The 23,576-nt window shown below is 44.2% G+C and overlaps 1 protein-coding gene across 3 annotated transcripts in view; it reads left to right on the forward strand.

The window, feature by feature from the left end:
- TTYH3 (tweety family member 3) overlaps positions 1-22,484 on the forward strand; it is a 73,409-nt gene extending 50,925 nt beyond the window's left edge. The window contains exons 6-15 of one of the 3 annotated variants that reach the window (XM_032197567.1): positions 223-295; positions 656-731; positions 8,406-8,461; positions 9,658-9,750; positions 9,851-9,943; positions 10,700-10,836; positions 12,870-13,046; positions 13,949-14,024; positions 16,240-16,341; positions 21,706-21,767. In XM_032197567.1, the coding sequence (XP_032053458.1) occupies positions 223-295; positions 656-731; positions 8,406-8,461; positions 9,658-9,750; positions 9,851-9,943; positions 10,700-10,836; positions 12,870-13,046; positions 13,949-14,024; positions 16,240-16,320 (862 nt within the window). In that variant the 3' untranslated portion in view covers positions 16,321-16,341; positions 21,706-21,767. Of the gene's footprint in view, positions 1-222; positions 296-655; positions 732-8,405; positions 8,462-9,657; positions 9,751-9,850; positions 9,944-10,699; positions 10,837-12,869; positions 13,047-13,948; positions 14,025-16,239; positions 16,342-21,705 lie in introns of all 3 variants that reach the window. The other 2 variants (XM_032197568.1, XM_032197569.1) reach the window with 2 other exon arrangements.
- Positions 22,485-23,576: the final 1,092 nt, after the last annotated feature.

Raw genomic sequence — 23,576 nt, forward strand, 5'->3', positions numbered from 1 at the left:
GCAGCCCCAGGGCCAGGAAACATGGGAACCAACAACTGGACATAAACTTTCCTGGTTGCTGCTGTCTGCAGCATATAAAATGAGATGATTTGTCTGAAGATGCAGTATTTGTTAATTTTTTGGTTTTGGTAATTGCTTTGGACTCCACATAATACATCCTGTAAAAGATCTGGATGCTTGAAATCAGAGCTTCTACATCTGCCATCTGTCTGTCTCCTACAGGGTTTGTTTGCTTGGGGTGTTTGCCCTGATTGTCAGCTGGGGATCCTTGGGTCTGGAGTTGGCTGTCGCAGTGGTAAGTGGCTCTTGTCCAAGTCCCATTCACCCTTTCCTGCAGAGTTATCAAACACAAGATTAAGTAGCTATTAATGCATATTATGGTGTGCCTGTTTTACTGTGTCTCTTGTTCTAAGAAGCTGTCCCAGTAATTTGCGTCCATGAGAAGTACAGAGCTACTCCGTGGTGGGTTGCACTGGCTCGTACTCCAGCACTGCTGCGGCTGTGTAAAGCTGTGCTAGAGGGGATGGTGATGAGAGACTTCAGTGTCTGAAAAATCCCTATAGTGGAGGGTTCCCTGATGCTAACCTGGCTCAACTGCTCTTTGATATTAGTGTTCTTTGAAATTCCTTTTCCCTTTTGTCTTGTCTCTACCTAGGGTTCCAGTGATTTCTGTATTAACCCTGATGCTTACGTCTCCAAAGTGGTTGAAGATAATGCAGTGCTTAGTGCTGGTAAGTGCTGGGTCTGGCTTTGGCACAGGGAACTGTGGCTCCAGCTGTCACATAGGAGCATGGCAGTGTCTGAGAATTTGTGGCTGTGTTTGGAACCCAGCAACCTGCGTACAGTGGAAAAAGCAGATGTGTGTGGAGCTCTGGAAAACCAGCGTTCTTCCCAAAAAGCATTTATACTCCAGTCAGAAGTCCATACGTACATTTTAATTATTTTTGTCAGAAAAGCCTTTAGAATCTTTATTTCATCTTGGCCCTAAGATGGAAATGGCTGATATAGTGGAACAACAGAACTCCATGGATTATTTTCTTTAAATGTAGCAGCCTTGGTCTTGTTTCTCCTCCTTTAAGTGACGGAACTGTAGCAGTATGAGTGTGCAGTTTGAGTTGTCATTTTTAAAATCTGCTCTTGGGTCTGTATCCCAGCATCTAGAGTATTTATTTTTGTATTTGTTATTAACAAATATATGTCAATTTGTCTCTTAATGGTGGTTATAAATAGGAGTCTTTTGAAAGCTAATTTAAAGGGTAAATGAACGGAAACAGCAGGAAAGAGAAGTATGAATTTCCCTTTCCATTATAAATGCAGTATTTTGATTGCTTTGTTTACCCTGTTCCATTTCAAGCAATATGCCTGCATCACTGTGGCATTCAGCTGAAGCACTGATGGATTTTGTGTTTGTCACTCCTAATTTAGACTGAAGTGGTTGGTTGAGATTAGGGGTGCCTCCAATTTGGACCTTGGGGGCAAAACAGATATTCAGAACTGTGGCTTAACAAAAATATGGCTGGGTGCTTGCCAGCAGAGATAAGTGCTAAAAAGGAAAGGTATTTTTCAGGGCTGGGTCTGCTGCTTAGCTAATAAAGTGAGCTTTTCTTTTCTCCCACCCTCTCTCCTCCTGATAATCCCTCTATACATTTCTGTGATGATAAATCACAGATAAGCCATGATACTGATTTGTAAAAGGAGCCACATGTGTCTTTGCTGGTTCTTATTTGCTGGAATCTGAGAATCTTTGCCATGTGTACCCAAGATCTAGTGTTATTGCTGTGTGCTTAGCCAATCGCTGCCTCTCACTGCGTAACTGATGGGGAATTAGGTATGTAGCGATGGCTGAGGATGCAGGGATTGGAAGCAATAAGAAATATTTATGTCTGGAGGCAGAATGTAGTATAAAAGAGTACATGCCAGTTGATATTACCACAGTGCAGCTTATTCTTGGAGAGCCTTATTTATTGATTTCCTGGAGGGAAGAGGAGAGAGCCTGGCAGTTCACAACAGATGGGTCTTTGTAACAAAGAAATGCAATAAGGGAAGAGAATGAGTGTTTAACACTGCACAAGATGAAAATCCTCCCTTGGTTGTGAGGGTGACGGCGATGTGGCTTCAGGTGCCAGCTAGCCTCTGTGTTGTTCGAGGAGATGAACAGGCTAGGGAAGCCAAGGGGAAATATGTGACACTAATGTCAGCTGTGTGCTGTAGTAACTTGGTAACCCAAACCAGAACATTTGGAAACAATTTGGTTGACCCTGAGAAACTGAAGGAACACCTTTCCATGCAACTTTTCCGTTTCACTTGTTCTTGTCAGCTCCTGCAGGTTTTTGCTCCTCGGTGTCGTGCACGTGGAGGCTGCTGGTGGCTGGGCCTGGCACTCCCCTCCCTCCTCCTGCTTCCCCCAGCAGGGACAGTCAGCTCCCCGGCGTGAAATAAGGCTCTGTTCTGGCAGCTCCGCCAGCTCCAACAGTTGCTAAGGCTCCATAAATAACGGTGAATGGGGCTGAGTGAGACGCTGAAGAGGAGGAAGAGCAGGTGTTGTCACAGGCCTGAGCTGGAAGGCCGGCCTCCTCCGTGGGCTGCTGGTGTGTCAGCTCCCTGCTGTTCGGCAGCCGTTCCGCGTTCACAAGCACCTTTCCTTCTCTACAGAAGGAAATCAGCCTTGCTTCTGAGCCTGCCATCGCACCAGGCAGCTGGTGGGGAGGTGATCAAATGTTCCGCCTTGCCATATGAATTTCCACTGCTCTGCTGTAGTTTATGGTCAGGAAGCGATGGAAATAGGCCTTGGCCTCCCGTGTCGGGAGCGTCCTGTGCACCTGAGCAGGAAGGAAGACCACGATATCAGTGCTGTGATGTGGAACTGTTCAATGAGGCTTTAATCCCAATGGCAGTTCTCTAAAAACACCTTTATAAGTCTGAAAAAAGTGTTGGTATCCCTTAATACTCTTGGCTGTGAACTGTGGCAATCGCTTTGTGATCAGTTGAGCTGTGTCTGTGACAGGGACAGGCTTGAGGAGGCAGGGCAGGCGGCTGGGAGCCAGACCCAGGGCTGTCCTCCTGGGGGAAGCTGTTTGAAGGCTCCCAGATCTAGTGCACAGGCTCTTCACACACTCTGCTTTGCTGCAGGATAGATGGATGAGGCAGGAGTGTTTCAAGATTGTTCCAGCTAGTTTCACTGAAGTGCATCCTGCTGTGAATTTTTCAGTTCAGAAAACAGATCACTAAGAGAAGGTGTGAGTTGAAGGAGGGGCTCACAGTCCATGGAAGAAGAATCCAATAGGCGTTACCATACATGTAGAAATCACGATTATTTTGGAAATCACTCAAGCTGAAATTGGACTGGGAGAGCAGTCATGTTTTTTATTCTTGCCTAGGTGTCTGCTTTTTACCAGTGCTGGGGTATAAGATACTGGGCTGGGCGTTGTTATCTGCTTTTAAGGACGTTTAAGAACCAACAAAGAATCTTAAATGTAAAACAACAGGAAGCTTTATAGTGCTGGGTCAACTTTTCCCTTTAATCACTACTTTAAGTTGTTTTTAGATATGGTGGATTGTAATATTCCCAGCCCTGTGTTCTGGCATTCAGACTAGCACTGAGTGGCCCAGGTTTGTGTATTTGCAATGTTTTTTTTTGCTGTTGATTATCGTATTATTTTCCAGAAAAAAAAATAACATCATTGGATACTGGGCAACTAGTATGTTAATATTTCTGTTTATGTATTAATTGCTGTTTGCCAATCTAAATAGAATTAATGGAGCTGAGAATAATCTGATTAAATGCATCATTATTGTTGTAATGTTTTTAGCTGGCAAGTAGATGTCCTTGTTTTGTAGAGAAAATGTGCTGCATTTAAAAAAAAAAAGGGGGGGGGGAGGTGTGCTGGGATTGGGCAGAGAGCCTTAATACAGGTTTCCTGGAGGAGAGGCTTAAATCATTTTGCAGAAGAGCATGATATATATGTGCCTAACTCGCCCTGTATTCATTAATTGAGATAAAGCCAATGGAGTTGAACAGTGGCTGTATAATCAGCTCCTGCTGCTAGTAAAAAGGCTTGGTGCAGCCAAGATGTTTATTTTCAAAGCAGGAGGCCATCTTCTAGTCTCATTCGTTTTCATTGATATTATGTTATTATCAGATGACTTATTGAATAAAATTAAATAAAAAGACAATCTGTCTAAACAATGGGAAGAGCTTTCTCCAGATTCTCTTACTGGAAAGCTACATTGTGAAGAGACATTCACTTCATCTGAAAGAACTGCTGACCACAAGGGATGGATAATGGAGCTTTTTACCTCCAGTCCAGCCAAGTTTCTCAGGCTGGATGCTGCAATTTAGCTGCTCAGATATAAGCAGCAGTCCTTCTTGTTACACACAGCTTCCTAATTGGCCTCGCTGATTCTCTCTCATCTTTGAAGCCCAGAGCTGAATGAACCAGAGGACTGGCACCACCACCACCATCCTTTCCTATCTGAGAAGTAAGGCCAGGACAAAACCTCACATGGGGAATGTGGTGGCTGTGCTGTTATTGCTTGGGCTGAGTGGGTGCTGCAGGAAAGAGCTTGTCCAAAGAGGCGCTCTCAAGGCTTGTGTTGAGCTGTTGTTGGTATCGAGGAGCTGTGTTTTCCTGCATTGTTTTGTTGGGCTCCTGATGAGTAGAAAACTTTGCGTGAAGAGCACTTGGGATGCCTATGAGCTCTTTACTGAAAACTCATGATCAAGTCAGCCTGCTTTCACCAGTACCAGCAGTGTATATAAGAGAAATATAGCTGGTATGCAGATACATCCCTTTGCCTTAGGAAAACAAAACTAATGGGCAAGAAAACCTGGCCAGGAAAGTATCCTTCCTCATTGACTTCACAGGCCATATAGTTCAACATCCTCTGGTGATTGAACACACAGATGCAGTCTCATCTGGGTATATATGTAAAATGCAAGCTGGCTAGAGAATGCTTGAGTAGAGATGAAGAATGGCTGGGAAAAACTACTCAAGGTGTGGATTTTCATTTGTAAACTAGGATTTTTTTTCCTGATTGCTCTTTACCCTACAGATCTTCTTGCTGCCTTTTGGCAAGTGCATAATGCCATTTTCACGTTTCTGCTGAGCTTTGAAATGAATAGTAAGTCTCCATGGTTGCAGAAGCAATGCGTAGATTCTAGCAGCTAAAGCTGTCTTTAGTAGGCAATTCAGCTTTCCTTTCTAGGAAAAACAGACTTTACAAAAATAACGCATTTCGGATAGTTCCCTTCCGTGCCTTCTGCTCCCACACTGCCTGTGCACTGAGAGAGCGGGTCAGGAGGACTGCTGCTAGCAACAGCAGGCACAGGCAGCTGCCACTGTGACCCTACCTAACCCTTCTCCTGTAGACTACATCTCCTCAAGGCTGGCTTCAAAAATCAGATCCGGCCTTCAGGAATTTTCCTCGAGAGGAAAATGCAACAGGAAGATAATTACAGGGGAGAAACAAAATTGCCTGGAGCTGTTAGCAGAGCACAAATAATGGGTTAGCATAGCTGTTCTCTGGTCAGAAATGTGAGACTTGCTGTTGTACAGGGCGGCCTCCATAGGGATTAAAAAGTGGTGAAGGTGCCTCCTGTTCTGTCCTTTCTTCCCAGCCTGGCGGTGTGGAAGCAGTGGTCACGCTCCTCTTCATTTACAGGCCTCACAGCACAGGATAACCTCAAGGCAGCCTCAGTGCCTATTATAGCATTAGTTTTAAAGCACTGCAGCTATCAACACACTGCGTTCAGTGCAGGGGAGAGCTGCTCCTGCTGGCTTTGCCATTTCGGAAAACACATTTTACATACGGAATGTCACACTAGTCGCCTGCAATGCTGGTGCTACCGCACTCATTTCACCGTTCTGCTTTTTACTTCACTTGTAACCAGCAGTCTTTGATTCTGGGCTCACAAGTTGCAAACTCTGATGGTATCGGGAACTCTCATCTGTAATCTGCCCACCAGGGATGATCCGGAAGGGCCTGAAAAAACATTTCTGGAGCAATATAATTGCAGTGCGTCATGCAACTTGATGCATTTGTAAAGGTGATGTAAAATTGATACCACTGTGGGAGCCTATGTGAAACTTTTAGTGGTTTGTTGGTTTAAAATAAATAGGTGTCAAGATCACAGCTGTATGTAAAGTTCTTGCTATGCTGTTCTCTCAACACAGGGGCACTTTAATCCATTTTTTCCTTAGCCATCCCATGGGTTGGGGTGACTTACGAGTGTGGGGGAGCAGTCCTTTCCTTGGCACAGTAGTTGTGCATGTAGTTTGTGTGGTCTGCTCGAAGTGAGGCCCACGAAGCAGTTCCTGCTGCCCTCCTAAAATCTGCTGCCCAGATTTTGCTAATTGCTGTTTAGAGGAGGCAGAAGTCATCCCAGAGAAAGAGACGGTGAGGGGGAGATGGAGCATCTGGCAGGAGCTGCCCCAAAGTAGGCTAATGAATTATAAATCACAGCTGTCAGGTTGCATCGCAGTGTGCAGGAGCTGATGGTCTGTGTTGCACCACTCGGTCTCTGGTGCGCTGGCTTGCCGAAAGGTGCATTCAATATTTATGGGAAGTGCGGCAGAATCGGGATACAGTCAGGTCTGCTTCCTTCACAGCTCCCCTTGCTTTTGGTTGTGCATTTTGCTGATTTCTGAGTTGGGACTGATTAGAATACCTTTGCGACCTGGAATATGTTTTACCGAGAGTCACAGATAGAAGATTAAAGGGAATGGAAAAAAAGGGTACAGGGAGAAGGGGGGAGGCAGTGTATGTGTTTTAGAGCTTTTGTTATCTTCTCTGAGCAAACTTCACCCTTGATTTTTCTGAGCTGACATGCTCCCATTCATCTCAAGAACTGTAAATGTTTGAGAATTAATCTAACAGTATTGGGACGATCAACTCTTTGACAGAACTCCTTCCCTCTATAGCACTATTGAGAATGGCAGGGGAAAGCCTGGTATTTGTGTTTTGTGCATGCTGACTTTCTCCAGGCAGCTGTGGTGTTATGGAGGGCTCGTGAAGAGGGCAGCAATCAACTTTCACATGCACCTGAACAAGGAGAAATGAAACTGTGTCTTCAAGCCTGGAAATAAGAGATTTAACAGTCCTACTTACTGGTGTACTCATAAATATGAGTACCCAGTGAGCATACTGCGATTACTGATAGAGCTGCTGGTAAAACGCACCTGTAGGATGTTACCAGCAAGTGATCTGAGGGCCCTTAAACAGATAACTTGTTGCTGGTATCCTAACACGTGGTAGGAGCTTTCTTTCCTGACCAAGTCTGTGGTATTGATTTAAAATGTAATATACCTTCTTAGCACAAGTCAATAGAAAGATGCAAAGGAAATTATATGCACTCTTTTAAGTAGTCTAACTAGAGCCTTCTAATTAAAATCTAATTACATGCAAGTAACATCCATCAGAAAACAGACTGTGTTTACTTTTTCATCCCTAATGCACGTCAAAAAGACAAGAACTTGTTCTTCATCCTTTTCTTTTCCCAGCACATTCCATTACGTTGCTTGCTTGCTAGGTGATAATGTTGTTAGGAAATATTACTGAAAGTTACTTTCTTGAACAGGGAGGGCTTTCTAACATTCTTCTACAGAACACTGCCTAAAACCAGTCTCTGAGTATGACAGAAGAATCACCATTTGTGAAGATTCTGTTTTTCTTTGTTTGTTTTAAACACATGAGCTTGTCTATTTAGGAAGTGGTACATTTCAGCACGGTGCGGTAGCACGGGGATGTGTGTCTGCACCTCCTTTGGCCCAATGTTGTGCTTTCACAGGTATTTTTGTTAGCAGCCTGTATTTATATCAGCACTGCTGCCTCTCCTGTGCCAATGTTTCTGTGGCTGCTTAGTGACCTAGCTGGTGAACAGAACTGGCTGAATGTTGAGTTGTCTCTTTGCTATATTCCCTAGGCAGCACTCTACCTCTGGCTGCTGTCAGTGACCGTAGAATGTTATTCCGACACTCAGAAGTTACAGAAATTAACCATCCCACTGGGTTTCTCCTAGACTACGGTCTGGTAGTGTGGTTTTACTGTGAATACTGCTGACTTTGGAATAAAACTTTTTTGATGGTTCCCCTGACTATGTAAGTGGGGCAGCCATGTGCTGCTTTATTGTTGAGAGCGAAACAAAAAAGTAGCAGTCTTAATTGCAGGGAGGGAAACAAAGAGAAAACAAATCTTTCTTCTATCCCCAAATGCAGCCTACATCCCTTTTCCTAGTGCCATCCATGCCCTGTAATCCTGCACAGAGAGAGGGAAGTGATTCCATTTATATTGCATTTTCATTTTGTGTATTGCTTTCAGAACTCAACACCTCCCTTGTGGCAGTCGTAAACTGTTGTAAAGCTGGAACAACGTACCTAGTATGACTTTCTCCTCTTTTGTCTTTGCAGATACCCTCCGCTATTACATCACCTGTAGTGCTGGATACCCCAACCCTTTCCAGCAGGTGAGTGGAAGCACCCTCCCTTCCTCCCTTCATCCCTTCTCAGCGTGCTGCTCCTCGCAGGGCATGGGTTAAACGCTTCTGATGCCAGCATGCAGCAAATTGCAAGGTGTTAGCTGTAGGAAACACTCCACCTGTTGGTAAAGCTTTGGTAGCTACTTTCCAGTTGCGCAGATGATTTAGTGAGCAGTTTTTTTCCACCTTCATCACTGCCTGCATAGCCTCAGGTCCACGATGCCCTCTTACAGAGGCCTGTATGTGTTGTGGTGAGGGGCATGGCTTTGTTCATGGTATCTCTGTTTACATGGTGCACTTCTAAGAGGAGCAACATGGAGACAGAGCACCCATAATTATCGCCAGGGTGGGAAACTACAGGCTTCCTGCTTTGAATCCCTTCTTATGGGTTCTTTTAGATTAAACACTGGCAACACTCCACTCCCAAACTGCAGCCACTTCAGTGGGTGGAGGAGTGATTCTCACATATGCCTTCTTAAATCCCTTGGATGTTGGGGGGTTTGTATCCTGAAGTATAAACGTGAGTCATTATTCTTTTGTGTGGGGGCTGAGGAACAGCACCTGGGCCCATCCCAAACTTTGTCTTGTGTATCAGAGGCCAGAAGGAACCCACACCACCCACTGTTCCGCAGACACCAGCTGCTTCACAGTTTATATTTAGGATTTTTTAAATCCTGGCTTCCTCTGTTTTCAAGGGTGGGGGAAGACCACTTCAGTCTGTGCACTGTTGCCATCAGTTGCATTTCTGGTTGTTCAGTGTAGTCTCTGACATGCTATAGCATGTGAAATTCCCATGGATGCTTTAATGGGGCGTGAAGGCTGCACCCCAATGTAAACAACTTTCAGTATTAACATTAACTTTTTCTCAGCCATCTGGTTTAGTAGAAAAATCCAGCTGTGTGCCGTGGTGAGAACATGAGTGCTTTGTGTCTTGTCTTTTCTCCTTCCTGTCTCTCTTGGCACTGGCCACAGCTCTGAGTGTGTGTTTTCTGCTTGCCCTTCCTACAGGTTGGTAAAAGTAGAACTTAACCCTATTGGAACTGAACCCATGTCAGTTGAGACATCCTTAGCTTATACCATTCATACAGGTGCTTCAGTATTTGGGAGCAAGACGTAACTCTTAATTCCCAGGAGTTCTGTTGGTCCATGAGTCGCTAAAACACTGCATGTTTTGTGTTGAGCAGAAGCTGTCTGGAAGTCACAAGGCTCTGGTGGAAATGCAAGATGATGTTATGGAGCTCGTGAGGTCAGCAAGCAGAGAGCACCCCACCTCCAAGGTAACTGCTCCCCCTCTGCTTCCCTTCCATGAGTACAAAGCCTGAGATCAGCTTCTGTAAAACCCTTTCCATTCAATAATTACTGGCTTGTTGCTTACAGGACTATCTTATGCGGATCCAGGAGGTCTTAAATACAACAGAGATCAACTTGCAGCAACTGACAGCTTTAGTAGACTGTCGGAGTCTGCACTTGGTGAGTACTCAGTAACTGTGCCTGCCCTAAGAAAGCACAAAGAGGGGTGTAGAGCCTATAGCATACTGATTATTTTAGAATTTCGAACCTCTGGTGTGCCAAAACAGTTTATAACAGCTTTACTGATTGATTTCTGCAGAAAGGAAAACGGGATTTTGGAGCAAGCTAGCTTTCTATTTTTGTGTTTAAAGATCAGGGTAGGAAACTGGATAATATGCCTTTATACATCTACAAGCTGCAGCCATAAGGCTTCAGGAACTGCCAGCTTGTTTCCATAGCTCATAGCTTGTTGCCTTTCCCATGAAATGCCTTATAGCTGCAGTAAAGCATGATTGAACTGTTGCCCTATCTGCATCTGTGAAGGCAGAGAAATAGATAGTCCGTGCTTGTGTTCACAGGCAAAGGGACTGAGTGAAGGACCTGAGAGGCTTATTGAAAAATGTGGTGTCTTAAGTTGGGTACATAAGTTTGTCTTGGCTTTTTTTTTTTTTTTCTTTCTTTTAATCTCTTACTGTGTGGGGCTTAAAAAACTGCTATGCCTATATCTGATTTGGGCTTTGTGAGGGAAAATAAAGGTTAGATAAATTATGAAAAACTCTTGAGGACCCTGAAATTAAAATACAAATATGGTCTGCAAAAGGAACTATGAACTCTTAACTTATTTCAGAGAACATAGTCCAGGGGGAGGGCTTTTGAATTAGAATTCAATGTTAACTCTCTAGTGATCAGGAAACTCTGCTCATTTTTTCTCTCCAGGATTACGTCCAGGCTTTGACGGGCTTTTGCTATGATGGAGTGGAAGGCCTCATCTACCTGGTTCTCTTCTCCTTTGTCACAGCCCTCATGTTCAGTTCCATTGTGTGCAGTGTCCCACACACTTGGCAGCAAAAGAGGTATAGAGAGGGTTTAGATCCTGTAGTGTTGTAGAGCTCTTTCCTAATGAAGACTGGCTATTGGATTTGTGCCCGTGAGCATCTGGAGCTCTTTCCCATATGATCCCAGGAGTGTGAGGCCTTTTAAGCACAGGTCCAACAGAAAAAAAAAATCTGCTGGCTTTGCTCTGGTTGTGGTTAATATTTACATCTGAACCTTATTGCACTAGAACATTATGTGTGCAAATTATTCAGTACGCTGCAGGACTATGAGTCAAGTCAGAGATGAATGTTGATAGCTGTAGAGAAAGGTAATGCTTGAACAATGTGCCATCTCTTACAGTACCTATTCTCTTGTGTTGCTTTGAGTCATTTGTTCTAGTATGGGGAAGAGAACTGGAATGAGAAGCAGTCCACACATGCCTTTCTTGTCTTTGCTAACACTGGGGCAACTGACTTACATAGCTAATAAAAACTGGAAACAGTCTTGTTTGCAATAGCATGGGCAGATGAGGTGCTTGCACACTGGTGGCACTCATGCTACAGCAGAGTTGTTTGGCACTAATATTAATGACAGCAAGCAGGCTGATCAGGAAGTCTTGAACAAACCTTCCCAGGGTCTCATTGACTCACTGCAGCACCACATGCAGCTACTGAAATAGCTTTGATGTTTCTGTTCTTGTAGAAAAGCAGTAGGCTGTGCAGCAAATTCTCTTCTGTGGTCCTGAAACATGATTTTTGTGGTCTAAGCCTGAGTGCAAGGTTCAAAGTAAAATGGAACATCCTGAACAATGGGAGGAAGCCAGAGCCCACAGGCCTGCAGTGCCCACAGAGAAAGCCTTGGGAAATGCGTCAGAATAGCGCATAAGAAAATGGCTGGTTTCTTTACCTCTTCCACATGCAGCTGTAGAAGCATTTTCAGGAGGAGAATGGCAGTCTGCCTGGTTGAAGGAGCAAGGTTTATGCAGTGTTATCTCTTGTGCTGCCTTCCGTGTGAGCTGCTGCCCATATTGCGATCCCCAGCAGGCTCAGCCTGCTGCTGTGAACTGAAAGATTCCCTCTTGCTTTCTCTGGAGCACCATTTCTTCCTCTAGCTCCCTCGGGGAGGTGATGGATGTCATACTTTATTGCCTCTAAGAGAATGTGCAGGCTTCAATTCCCTGCATAAATCTTCAGTGCCACCTTGTGGTACAGAAACTGCAAGCGATACTTGGGATGCTACAGCTATGGCCATGTTGTCTCCTGCAAGCAGCAAAGCATTTCCTATGGAATGTTTTACTAGCTTTTTTCAGCATCACTAAAACGTATTTCAAATCTTGAAACTTCATCCCCTAATTAGGGAGATAAAATAATAGTATATTATACATAATAAGGAAAGGAGAGTAATATGGGAAGGCGGGGGGGAAGGAACCAGCTGACAAACAGCTCTGCTCCGTATTAAAATTGATTTAAATTCCTGGCCTTTTTGAGAGAACAAAGGCGCTAGAAGCAAATGTTGCAACTTACTACGTGTAGAGGTTTGTGGGGTTTTGTTAGAAGCTGAAGCATTCACTGTGTAACCATAACGGAAGTTCAGAGAAGTCTCCAGAGACATATCCTTAAAAGCTCTGTGGATATTGCTACAAGGAATGGAAGGACACAGACTGCAGCTCTGAAGGTTGCTTTGAGTGATGCATGCCAGTATATCTTCACTTCCTCTTTTACATATATTTTTTTCCTCTGTTTGCTGTGTATTTTGGGATGCGTGTCCATCCTTCCGTTATATGGCTGGGCAGTTGCAGAGCTGTGCTGTCTGCCAAGCCCTGAGAGAAGACCATAGGGAGAGTGTTGTAGGGGATCGTGCAGCCGAAAAGTCCAGATGGTATCTGTGGGAGGTCTGAGTCACAGTGGTGTAGGCTGTGTTTGACACTGCCGCCCTGAGGCATCCCAAATGGGTATAAATGTGGAGGTGTGGAAGATGGTTGGGAGGTTCCTAGGATTGCCATGGTTTCCTGCAAACCCCACATGTGGGGTAATTGTAGGGTTCTAGGAGGAACTTTTTTTCCTTCTTGCAGAAGCTCAGATGATGATGGGGAAGAAGAATCAGCTGCTCAGGGGAGCAGACAGACACACGATAATCTTTACAGAGTGCACATGCCCAGCCTCTATAGCTGTGGGAGTAGTTATGGCAGTGAGACCAGCATTCCAGCAGCAGCACACACAGTCAGCAATGCTCCCGTCACAGAGTACATGTGAGTATCCTGACAAAAAGGCCATATTGCAACTTGCCCAAGCTGCTTCACTCAGATTTTGTCGTTGCTAAGCGCTGCGAGGCTGGTGCTTTCAACCAGGCATTGGAGGTGGTAAGGGATTCTGTCTGAAATGTCAAAAGGCATGTTTCCCGATTAGCATCTGCTGGGAGAAGGGGATTGCTTAAAAGTACTGCAGTAGAAAGGGGTTTATTAGGCAGCATGCTCAAAAACATGAATCACTTTGTACTGTGGGATTTAGACATCTGCCTACAGAGAAAAAAAAATAAAAAATAGTAGTATTGTCCAGGCTCCTTATTGCACAATCTGATCCCCTGAAGACTAGACTCTTCAGATAGAGCAGTTTTGTGAGAAGATTTTAAGCCTCCTGAGACACTGAGAGGCACAACAAAACCTGCAGGCTCTTTCCTTCACAGTAATTGCAGCCAGCTCTGACATTTGTTGGAGTCTGGAGCTACCTAGTTCAGGTGGGACCTTCAGAGCTTTCTCCACAAGAGCTGAACTCTGATCACACTGACTCCCTTCAGGGCCCGTCTATTTTGGGCTGCCACATCGTTTTCTTCCCTTTAGGCTTTGTCCTTATTTTATCTCCATTTCTACAGCACGGCAGTTCTGACTCTGCAGAGAGGCAGATTTTTCACACGAACCTATTTTTAAATCATTTGACATGATTCAGTGTGGGCTGTTCCGAGTGTAAAGATAGTGCTTAATCTGAGGAAAATAATGCTAGTTTTATGTCCTTAACTGAAAAAGGGGATCCACTTGGCCTGTAAGAAAAGCTTTGAGGGAGACAGTAGTGCTGGGGGGATGTATGCTCTGTCAGAGACCTTCCCCAGAGAAGTGTGGCACGTACCCCCATTACCATGTGTGTCTTCCTTTCCTAGGAGCCAGAATGCAAATTTCCAGAACCCCCGTTGTGAGAATACCCCGCTCATTGGCCGGGAGTCCCCACCTCCCTCAGTAAGTCTCTCTTTACTGCTCCTCTCTGCTTCAGCAACTTTGGGGAATACACATTTACCACTCCTGTATACTCTCAAGGGAGCTGGTTGTGTAGCCAGGCACAGGATCTGGCCCATAAATGGCAGCACTTTGAATAGACGAGCCGTGTCTCACCTGCCATGGAGAACAAAACTCAACTCTGCTACTTTTGACATTGCACATAAAAATAATAAAACTAAATCTGTTAACACTGGTAATCCTATGGGCCCAGTCCTGCCACCACTGAAATGCATGAGTGTCTTGGTGGGTGACTTCAGCAGGATGATTCACTTGCATGCAGTATTCTTGCTATCTGTGGCACTGGTTCCTCAAGTTTACAAAGAAATTTGTTAAAGCAGTAAATTCAGAGTTATTGCTGAACCTCTCTCCTTAATCTGCCCTAAAGAGACAGTAGGATGAAATTTGTATTTTTTTGTTGCTGTTGAGATTTTTTTTTTTAAATCTTTGTTTCACAACTCTTTTACTTTCTTTAGAATCTATTTTTGTATTTAATTTCCTACGGAGGGGAAAAAAAAAAAAAAAAAAGGAAAAAAAAAACCACTTTCATGGAAGGTTTTGATATTTGGAGTGGCCTGGTAGCCATTTCGGTGTGCTGGATAAAACATAGGCATGCCTTCATGTATGTGTAAGAACTAGATGAATCTTGCCCTCCTTCACTGGATCCTGTGAACCTTACGCCAGAACCTGGAGAACATGCCATCGCAGTGCTCGTTAACTTGGTGGTGTGATTACAGAGGATGAGTAGTAGCATGCTTAATCAGCAGCCAGTCTTCAGGTATAGGTAAAGAAAATACACTCAGTGGTGCACGATTCAAAGTCATGGGGAGGATGTTGGAGGATGGAGTAGGAACTGTGGTGGGAAGGGGGACATCACATTCATGTTTTCACTTCAAAATGACCAGTTCATCTCACCGTAGAGAAAGAGGAAAACTGGAAGGTTGCCAGGTTTCTTGCAGCCTTCTTAGAAATACAGATGGTTTTTCCCAATCCCTGGTGTTGTGAACCACAACCTCTGGTAGCATTATCTGCTCTCAGCAACGCGACAGTCCGCGGGAGGAGCTGACGTGCCGCACACAGTACAGTATGGCAAGAGCTTGCTTTTCCACTGCCATTTCCTGCCTCTAGACCTGCCAAGGCATATGTTCGTTCAGTGTCTGTAGGCCAAGGTCCTGCCTCCCTTTCCCCTACAGCTCTTGTGCTTCTGAAAAAGCACGCTCCTTTCCACGGGGGCTGCAGTTACGCAAGACATTCCCTGGTTTTTCAGTAGCATTAATACCCTGAAGGGGGATGCGAGTCCTGGTGTCCTGGTGACTTTAGGCTGGCTTCTGAGAAGAGTTTTATTTTTTGAGATTTACGAGATTTATTTTTTTTCCAGAGGAACTTGACTTGACAGCCAGCAATACGGTCTGTAGGGAAGTGTAGGAGCTGGAGGAGGAGAGAGCATCGCTGCTCCTATAGACAAGGGGAGCTTCTGCCTAGATGAAGCAAGGAATGGACTGTAACATCAATGTCTTTTCTGGAGGGATGTGCTGATAGTAAATGGGCAGTGAAGAGAAGGCAAATACTGTTTGCTACCCTGTTGTACAGACAGGCAGCAGGGGACGGGGATTTTCTGTTTTATTGTTATTTGGTTGGTTTTTTTTTGTGTTTGTTTTTGCTCTTTTTTTTTTTTTTTTTTTTGGTTTGTTTTTCTATTCACAGCTCTCCACAGTAGATTTCTGAGGCTGTATGGAAGCAGAAGAACTTGCAGGACCTGTTTGTAGCAACTTATCTGTTAGAAGGAGAGCGATAAAAAGAGAATATTAGTGTGCATGTCCCTGCCTCCTTCTGGGAGGGAGGAGGAGGGGGTTAACCATCTCAGCAGGGTATGCCCAGTGTGTGGACAGAGCTGATATATTCCATTTAGCTTCTTTCTGAGAACAGATGGTGAAAACTAAGATGTGATGATCCTGCTGCATTGTTTGTCCGTTACTTTTCCTGGCTTTTTGTTTGTTTGTTTGTTTTTCCCTCCTCTCATTCCTTCTGTTTTCTCCTTCTTGCCACAGGGCTATCCCCTTAGGGTTGTAGAGACCACCTTGTCACCGACACGCACCACAGCGTTTCACTTGCTTGCACTGTGTTTTTCATGCACGTTGAGGCTGCACTCTCTTTTTCTCTCTTTCTTGCGTCATCACAGTTGTATTTGGCTGCCATGGACAGTAGCAGCCATATGAGCTGGCAGCTTAAGCCCTCGGACAGTGCACGGACATACTGGTAACAGCGCCCGCAAATGGAACAGGTACTGGAAAAAAAGGTCCTTCTTGCTCAACCCCTTCTCCACTCCCAACCACTCCTGTCATCCCTGCACTGTTTATCCCAGGCCAGTGCCTTTTATTTCTTCACATTCCTTTCCTCTGCACCTCCCACCCCATTCCCTCCTGCCAAGGGTTAAAGTTACTCTAGTTGTGCTCTGGTGCAGACTCAAGGAACATGATTAACCTTGGAAGGGCTTCTGGTGCACGATGTGATGGTTGGAGAGGCCCGTGCCTCCTAAAGGCTAACTCACGGCTGCTTTAAATCAGAGCCCACGCTGGAGAACAGCTTGAACACTTAGTACTGAGCCCTGCTTAAATGCACAAATAATGTTGCACTTCAAATGCAGCACAGAAGTTCTCCCATCCCAAGAAGCCATTTTCTATCAAGAACCAATCTAGCAGCTTTTCGGTCAGGACAGGGTGTCTTTTTCAACTTTTTGGCAAACTCTGAGCCCTGCTGCTGTCCTCTTTGTATTGACTGGTTATAAAAGCATGTGCCCACAACCACAGATACGTATCTGCCACATGCTTTAAGTTCCTCAGTAGGATTTCTGATCTGTTGAAAAATCCTAGCTGATGATGGTGACCTGTCCTAAAGAGTTGTTTCAATGCCTGTTAGATTTGTGTGCAGCTCCTCCTTTTATCCTCACATTTAAAGTCAGAAAGGAGTAAGTTTAAAAAAAAAATCCTGAAGGGTCCAGACACGAGCACTAAGATCTATTTCATTCTGTTTCCAAACCTTTTTACTGTTTTGTTTGATCTGTGTGTGTCCAAATCATTCCATCCATCTCCCATCGGCTCTGAACAGGGCCCTCTTAGCATCATTTCACCGTCTGAACTCCCAACGTGCTGCTGTTGCTGGTGTTCTCCAAGGTAGCCAGTGTGTCCTCCCTCACGGTGGTCCGTGAGAAAGCCACATGCAGACAGAGAAGAGCAGCTGGTCTGCCTTAGGCCTTGTAGTTTTTAGCTTGGTTGAATACAGGTATAATTACAACACCCATGCAACTCACCTGGTGTAAAGGACATCGTGTTCTACCAAGGGAGCCACAGCCACAGCTGGAAGGTGTTGGTTCCAGTTGGAATAAAGGCCTGCTGCTTTTGGCCCATGCAGCCAAAGGCCCGTATCTTACAGTCTGTTCCCAGAAAGACACGTCCATAAAGCTGCTGTTCCTCCATTTCTGCTGTTCTTGTTGGGACTTAGCCTCGCATTGGGTTCCTTTCTGTCACGCTGCTGCTTGGTCTGCCTTCTTGCTGCCTCGTGCCATTTGTCTGCCTGCCTTGTGATGTGCTGGGAGGTGTGCTGTCTGAGTTGGGTGTCTTGGTGCCTTCTCCCATGGTGCATGAACACAAACTTGCCTTGAAGCATGGTGCTAGCACCCTTGAAAGGGTCACAACTTTCTTAAGTCTTGTAAAGACTGCTCTTGGGCTTGTGGTGTCTTTTCTGCTTTTTGGTTCCTGCAGGTGGTATCGTAGCAAAGCTAGAAAACTGCTTATGGGTCTATCCAATAAAATATTGTCTGGGGGGGGGGAAAAATTTAGTCTTCATTCTGGATTTGAGATACCCTCTGGGCTGGAACATGACCTCATTTCAGTCTTCACTGTCTTCTGTTTACCTAAGGTCACACCCAGAGTTTAATGTGGCTGTCTGCAGGGCTAAGAAAAAGCCATCGCATTCTTTCCAAGACTTTAAAAACAAACAAAACAAACAGAAGCTCTGTTCTTTTGACTTGGAAAACTTAAGTCCCTTTGAATTCAGAACCCACTGGCTGGAATTGGCTGTTTCCCTCCACGTTGTACCTCCCATACATAATGATACCAAACCCTGTGTGTTTACTGTGCTGTAGCTATTTGAGAGGTGGATCAGCTTTTAAGAACTTGACTCCAGAAGCTTTGGTCTTTATTGGCTTACCTGAACAGCTCTGGCAGGAAATCAAAGTCAGGGTAGCCAAAGAGAGATGTGTTTTTTTTTAACCACAAACAGTAAATGGTTTTTACTTGGAGTCATGGTTTCACGTGGTAAGTGATCTTCCAGCATAGCTCAGTTAGCAGTGAAGTATTCATGATCTGCACAGTTCACAGGACTTGGTAGAATTTATGATCTCTACAATTAACTGATTATTCTTATTAATTTGTATTAGCTTTTGCAACCAGTGATACTTTTGTATGCAGGCTACATGTGTTAAGCACCTAACTTTTATGTGCTGGCAAATTATGCCTATCAAAGTTTTTATGCCCTCAACAAGGCTAAATGTGAAGGAGAGACTCTTTCTTTTAAGAAATGCAAAAATAAACTTGCGTGCAATCAGCTGTGTTTGTCCTAGCTGACTGGTAAGTGACTGAGAGGTGTGTTGTGTGGAATAACACGAGACACCTGGAGACGTGGCAAGAAGGCTGTTAGGTGCTCAGCTCAGGGGAGCTAACAGCGTGGTGAAGGTCCTGCCATCCGTGATGAGTTTAGAAAGGTACAAGAGGGCATATAGGCACCTGGGCACTGAGAGTACGGGAAGAATCAATGCACTGTGCATGTTCTTTATCCTTCTATGAAAGCTCCTCTTTAAAGGAAACTAAATGCAACTGTGTACCTTATGGCTGTGTCAGGCACTGTATCCAGGTTACCTCCAAGCAGGGACCAAGACCTCCTGAGCTCTGAATTGTTGTGCTCAGGCTTAGAAGTCTTTATTTTTTTTTTTTTAAAGGAACTGAAGTCTAAAGCTATTTTAACTGTGGATAATATATTTTGATTTCATATCCATGTGACTGGCAAGTTTGTGCTGATACATCTTCATCTATTGGCCTGTCCAGACGTAGGGATCTGTGTATTCCACAGCATCTTTCCTTTGCTTCCCAGCAGAGGACTGAAGGACTTGGGCGAGAGATTGCCAACAGCATATGGAGCAAAACATTCATGCAGTGAACCTAACTCAGTGACAAAAGATTCAGTGCATGCTTGTAGAGCTGTGCTGCTCATGAAGGGTGTGCAGAAGTGTTAGCTCTCTGTTTCCAGTTTTCAACCATACTTTTCATGGTCATTAAAATTATACTTTAACAGAAGGAGTAACTGGTTCAAACTGTAATGGGAAAAGGTTCAAAGGTGCAAAAATCCTGCGTTAAGGAGAGAACATCAGCCCTAACTCTGACTATTGAGTCTTGATTTGTTCCTTGTGGTGGATTGCAGGTAGGTTTGAATGTAAAATGCTCTCTGCTTGACTGTCCAAATCTCATAATCTTGATTACTTTGTTTCAGTGACTCTTAAACAATCATATGTGTTTTTTTTCTTGGAGGAGGAAGGAGCAAATTCTTTTCAACTTCTCCCTCCACAATGAGTGTACTTTGTACATCATTGAAATGCATCAATTGGCCTTCTTTGATTTGTAATGTTCTAAAGAAAGTTGATGCTGCAGGTTGTGTGCTGAATCTATGATTTGTCTAGCAAGATGCACAATGACCTTCCATGATCCTTGATTATTTTTCCTAAGTACTTCTTAAAAAAGCTTAGCAACTGCAAGTTCTGTGTTCATACTCATCTCCTCTGACACTTCACATATAGAATACAAATGGAAAATGAGCAATCGAATGCCTTCGAAGACCCTCTTTTTAGCATGATGCTTGGCTGGTAATTTCAGCGTGATTCTATCTGAAATGTGTCCTACTTATCATGAGAAAGCTCTTTGACTTCTAAGCCTCTTTGAGCCTGTTGGGTTAGTCCCATATGTTTTAATAATGCCCTAAGCTTCATTTCTGAAACAGTAATCATACTTCATAAACTGTATAGAATATACAGTTCAACCGGCTCAGCTTGGTATTTTCTACTTTTTCTTTCTCAGTGGCAAAAATTACATCTGAAAAAGAGAAAGAACATATGGACCCTTTGTCTTCTAAATATAGATGCCATTTCTGGGCCAGAGTTTTATATTAAGATCCATTTTCTGCAGAAAGTTTTCCAATTATGGAAGACACTAAAAGTTGAGTGTGCAAATAAGCCTCAGGTGTCTTCATCTTGTGCTGGTAGGGTCAGCCCTGCTAAAGGAGCAGTCTCTCTCTTCTATTGTGCAGAGGTTCAGCCAGGTTTGGTCTTTGAAGGAAAACTGATTAAAATACCGTTAACTCTCTGAAAACCCCTTTGAATATCTGAGCTTTTGAGAGCCTAAGGATGCCTCATAATGTTCCTTCCCAGCACGCAAGATAAATCCTGCCTCCTGGTGGGGAACTGCCTTTCACTTGTCTCTTTGCCAGCTTAACTGGCTATTTCACGTGGTACAATTTTAAAGGTGATAAAAAGTCGGTATGCTGAAAAGCACTCTTGGGAAGTAAGATATGGATATTATAGAATTATTCAAGCTCTTGCTGGTATAAAAAGAGGAGAAAAATACCTGTCCTCATTGCTTGGTAGTTAGTATCATGGTAGCAGAATCCCAGAAGCAGTAGCATGGTCATGATGAAGGCATTGAACACATTGGCATAAAAAGACAAAGACTTTTGTTCTTACTGCGGTGTGTGATTTGCATGCTTTTCAGCTCAGTAGTCAAAACTGAATGGCGTATGTTCCCCTTGTAGTTTCTGGGAACTGTTTTGGATTACCTTGCTTGGAATAAAAAAAGAAGAAAACAACCCCCAAACCAAAGGCACCTCTTATCTTTGTGAATTTCTTTTCTCACCCCCAGGCTGGAATCTTGTCTACCACTGCGTGGTACGCAGGCTGGATCCCAAGCCATTGGTGGATAATTAACCATCTGATAACTGTTAGCTAATTTCGTCTTGTGGGATGGCAACCTGTTGCCGTTCTGGCGGGGGTCTCTTTCTTCTTTCTCAGGCATAAATTGCTCACAAAGATTCATTCTTCCACACTTTTCTTTCAAACTGTCCACACATGCAGTCTTCTGATGCCCTTGTTGCAGTAAAATGCAATGAACTTTATTTCCATTTCCTTTTCAACCTCCTTTTTCTGGCAACCTGACTAATTGAGGACGAAGGTATGTGCTGGGTTTTTACATCTGCATCATTTCCATTTCCCTCTCTTCTCCCAAGTGAAATATGGCATAATTGGACTCAATGACTGTTGGATTTCCTTCTCCATCGAGAGCTTGGTTAAATCATTAGCCCATCTGCACTGACCTGGCCAGCAACCTTGCAACAGGCTTGACAGTATGTTACTCAGACTTGGCTACTCAACGATTTCTGCAATTTTCCTTGTCAGACCAAGCCAGCAGCTCCTTGATATGCAATAAATACAGACCATTTTATGCTGGGAGGCGGTTGTAGTCTGTCGTTCCATGTTTACATTAGTCATTATGACTGACTTTTCTGTTCTGTTGTTTGTGTTTTGTTTTCTTTTCTTGTCTTCCTCCAGTACACCTCCAGCATGAGAGCCAAATACCTCGCCACCAACCAACCTCGTCCAGATGCTGGCAGCGTGCATTAAAATGAAAAAGCTAAAGCAAAAAAAAAAAAAAAAAAAAGGCAAAAAAACAAAAACAAAACAACAAGAAAACCCACATGTGCAGTCAGACAAAACAATGTGCCAACTGCTGTGCCCCTGTGCTGTCCTCGAAGAACCATCCTGCTGTTCTGCCCAAAATCCAGTGCAGCTCCTGTTTCTCCAGCCCAGACCACCCCTCCAACCTGGTACCTGCCTACTGGAGTGGAAGCCCCTTTTGAATTTAAGCCTTCACTTTGCTGTACCTGATGTGCGAGAGAGAGCAAGCACGTGCAGGCAAGCAACCAAGAGGTTACCATCCTGTCCTGAATTCCAGCTGCCTGGGGCCAGCTTTAACAGAGTAGCCCAATAGAAAACGTTGGTGAATATCTTCTGCCCCCATTTTTTTTACCCTTCTGTTCCTCAGAGGGATGCGGTGAAAGATGATGGTAGATCTTCTTACTTCTGCAGTGGGATCAGCAGAGCTGCTCAGTCTGTCAAACGCTGAAGAGGAAGAGTTTCAGTGTCTGTGACTAGCGAATGATGAGGGGAAGCTGAGCCGATGCACAGCAGCCTGGGGGGAGTCCTCTGGTCCAGCGCCCTGTGTGAGGGAGGTGGGAAACCCCTGCCTCTTGGTGTCACTGTATATCCACTGTAATCTGTGAGCCTGTGGCTCTTTTCTAGAGAAAACCACTCCACTAGCATGGTAACTTTAAAAAAAAAAAAAAAAAATCAATTAAGAAAGTGCTGTTTTCTTTCCCACTCTATCTAGCATGTGAATTCTCCAGGAGGAGCAGGGGGTCACAGCACCACCTAAGTACCCGGTCCATTGCTCTGAACCTGACCTCTCTGCTCCACCAGGGAAACCCAGGTACTTGCAGATGGCATTCTCGGTGCTGCTTTTATGAGGCCAACACACAGAACAAACAGGAGCCAGCTACCACCCACTTGGTGCCAAACTTTTCCAGGAAAAGAACTTGTAAGACTTTATGGTTGGGTTTTTTTTGTGCTTTTTTTTTTTTTTTTTTGCACTAAAGATTTTCAGCTCTCTGATATTAGGTCTTATGGGACAGTCAGCTTACAAAAGCAAGAGGGACTGCAAGCACCAATGGATTTATAGCAAATGCAAACTCCCTGCAGGAGTGACCTGTGAACTCTGGTGGACTTTATTTTTCTTTTTTTTATTCTTTTTTTTTTTTTTTTAAATCACAGTTTACAGCACAGGGTTGCTGAACTGGCACTGAAGAAAGTTTTTTGGAGCCTCAGTTCTAACAAACTCACAAAATCCTCAGTATATCTTCTGTGCTCCGGAATCAGAAACACAAATGCCATCATTTGGGCATTTGGAGAACATTGTAACTGTCAGAACATATTTTTTTCTATTTGTTTTTGTTTTTCAAGGCACATTGCTAACCACTATCTGACCACATTCAGGCACATGTAGGCATTTTTCTAGGCATGAGCTAGAACAAGGCTTGCAAAGGGGCAGCTGGGTGCCTGCAAAGGGCAACATCCTCCATTGGTGCTGTACTTTCCACTGAAGAGCAGTGCTCCAAAGGACACTGACCACTTCCTACTGGAAAAGCAGACTGCCTCTTGGGCAGCTAATAGTACTGTAGAGTACTGGCCTTTCAGTAGGGAAACTATGATGTTCCTTCTGTTGTTGTTTTTTGTTTTCGTTTTTTAACCTCTGAGCAGCAGCATCTCAGTGTGGCTGCTGAGCATGATATTGAATAACTGGCAGAAGAAATAAAGTGGGAAATATCCCTCAAACTGGAGTTGAGCCATTGGCAGAGGCAGTTAAT

The sequence above is a fragment of the Aythya fuligula genome, chromosome 15, assembly GCF_009819795.1.
Source record: "Aythya fuligula isolate bAytFul2 chromosome 15, bAytFul2.pri, whole genome shotgun sequence".
In the NCBI taxonomy this organism is placed as follows: Eukaryota; Metazoa; Chordata; class Aves; order Anseriformes; family Anatidae; genus Aythya; species Aythya fuligula.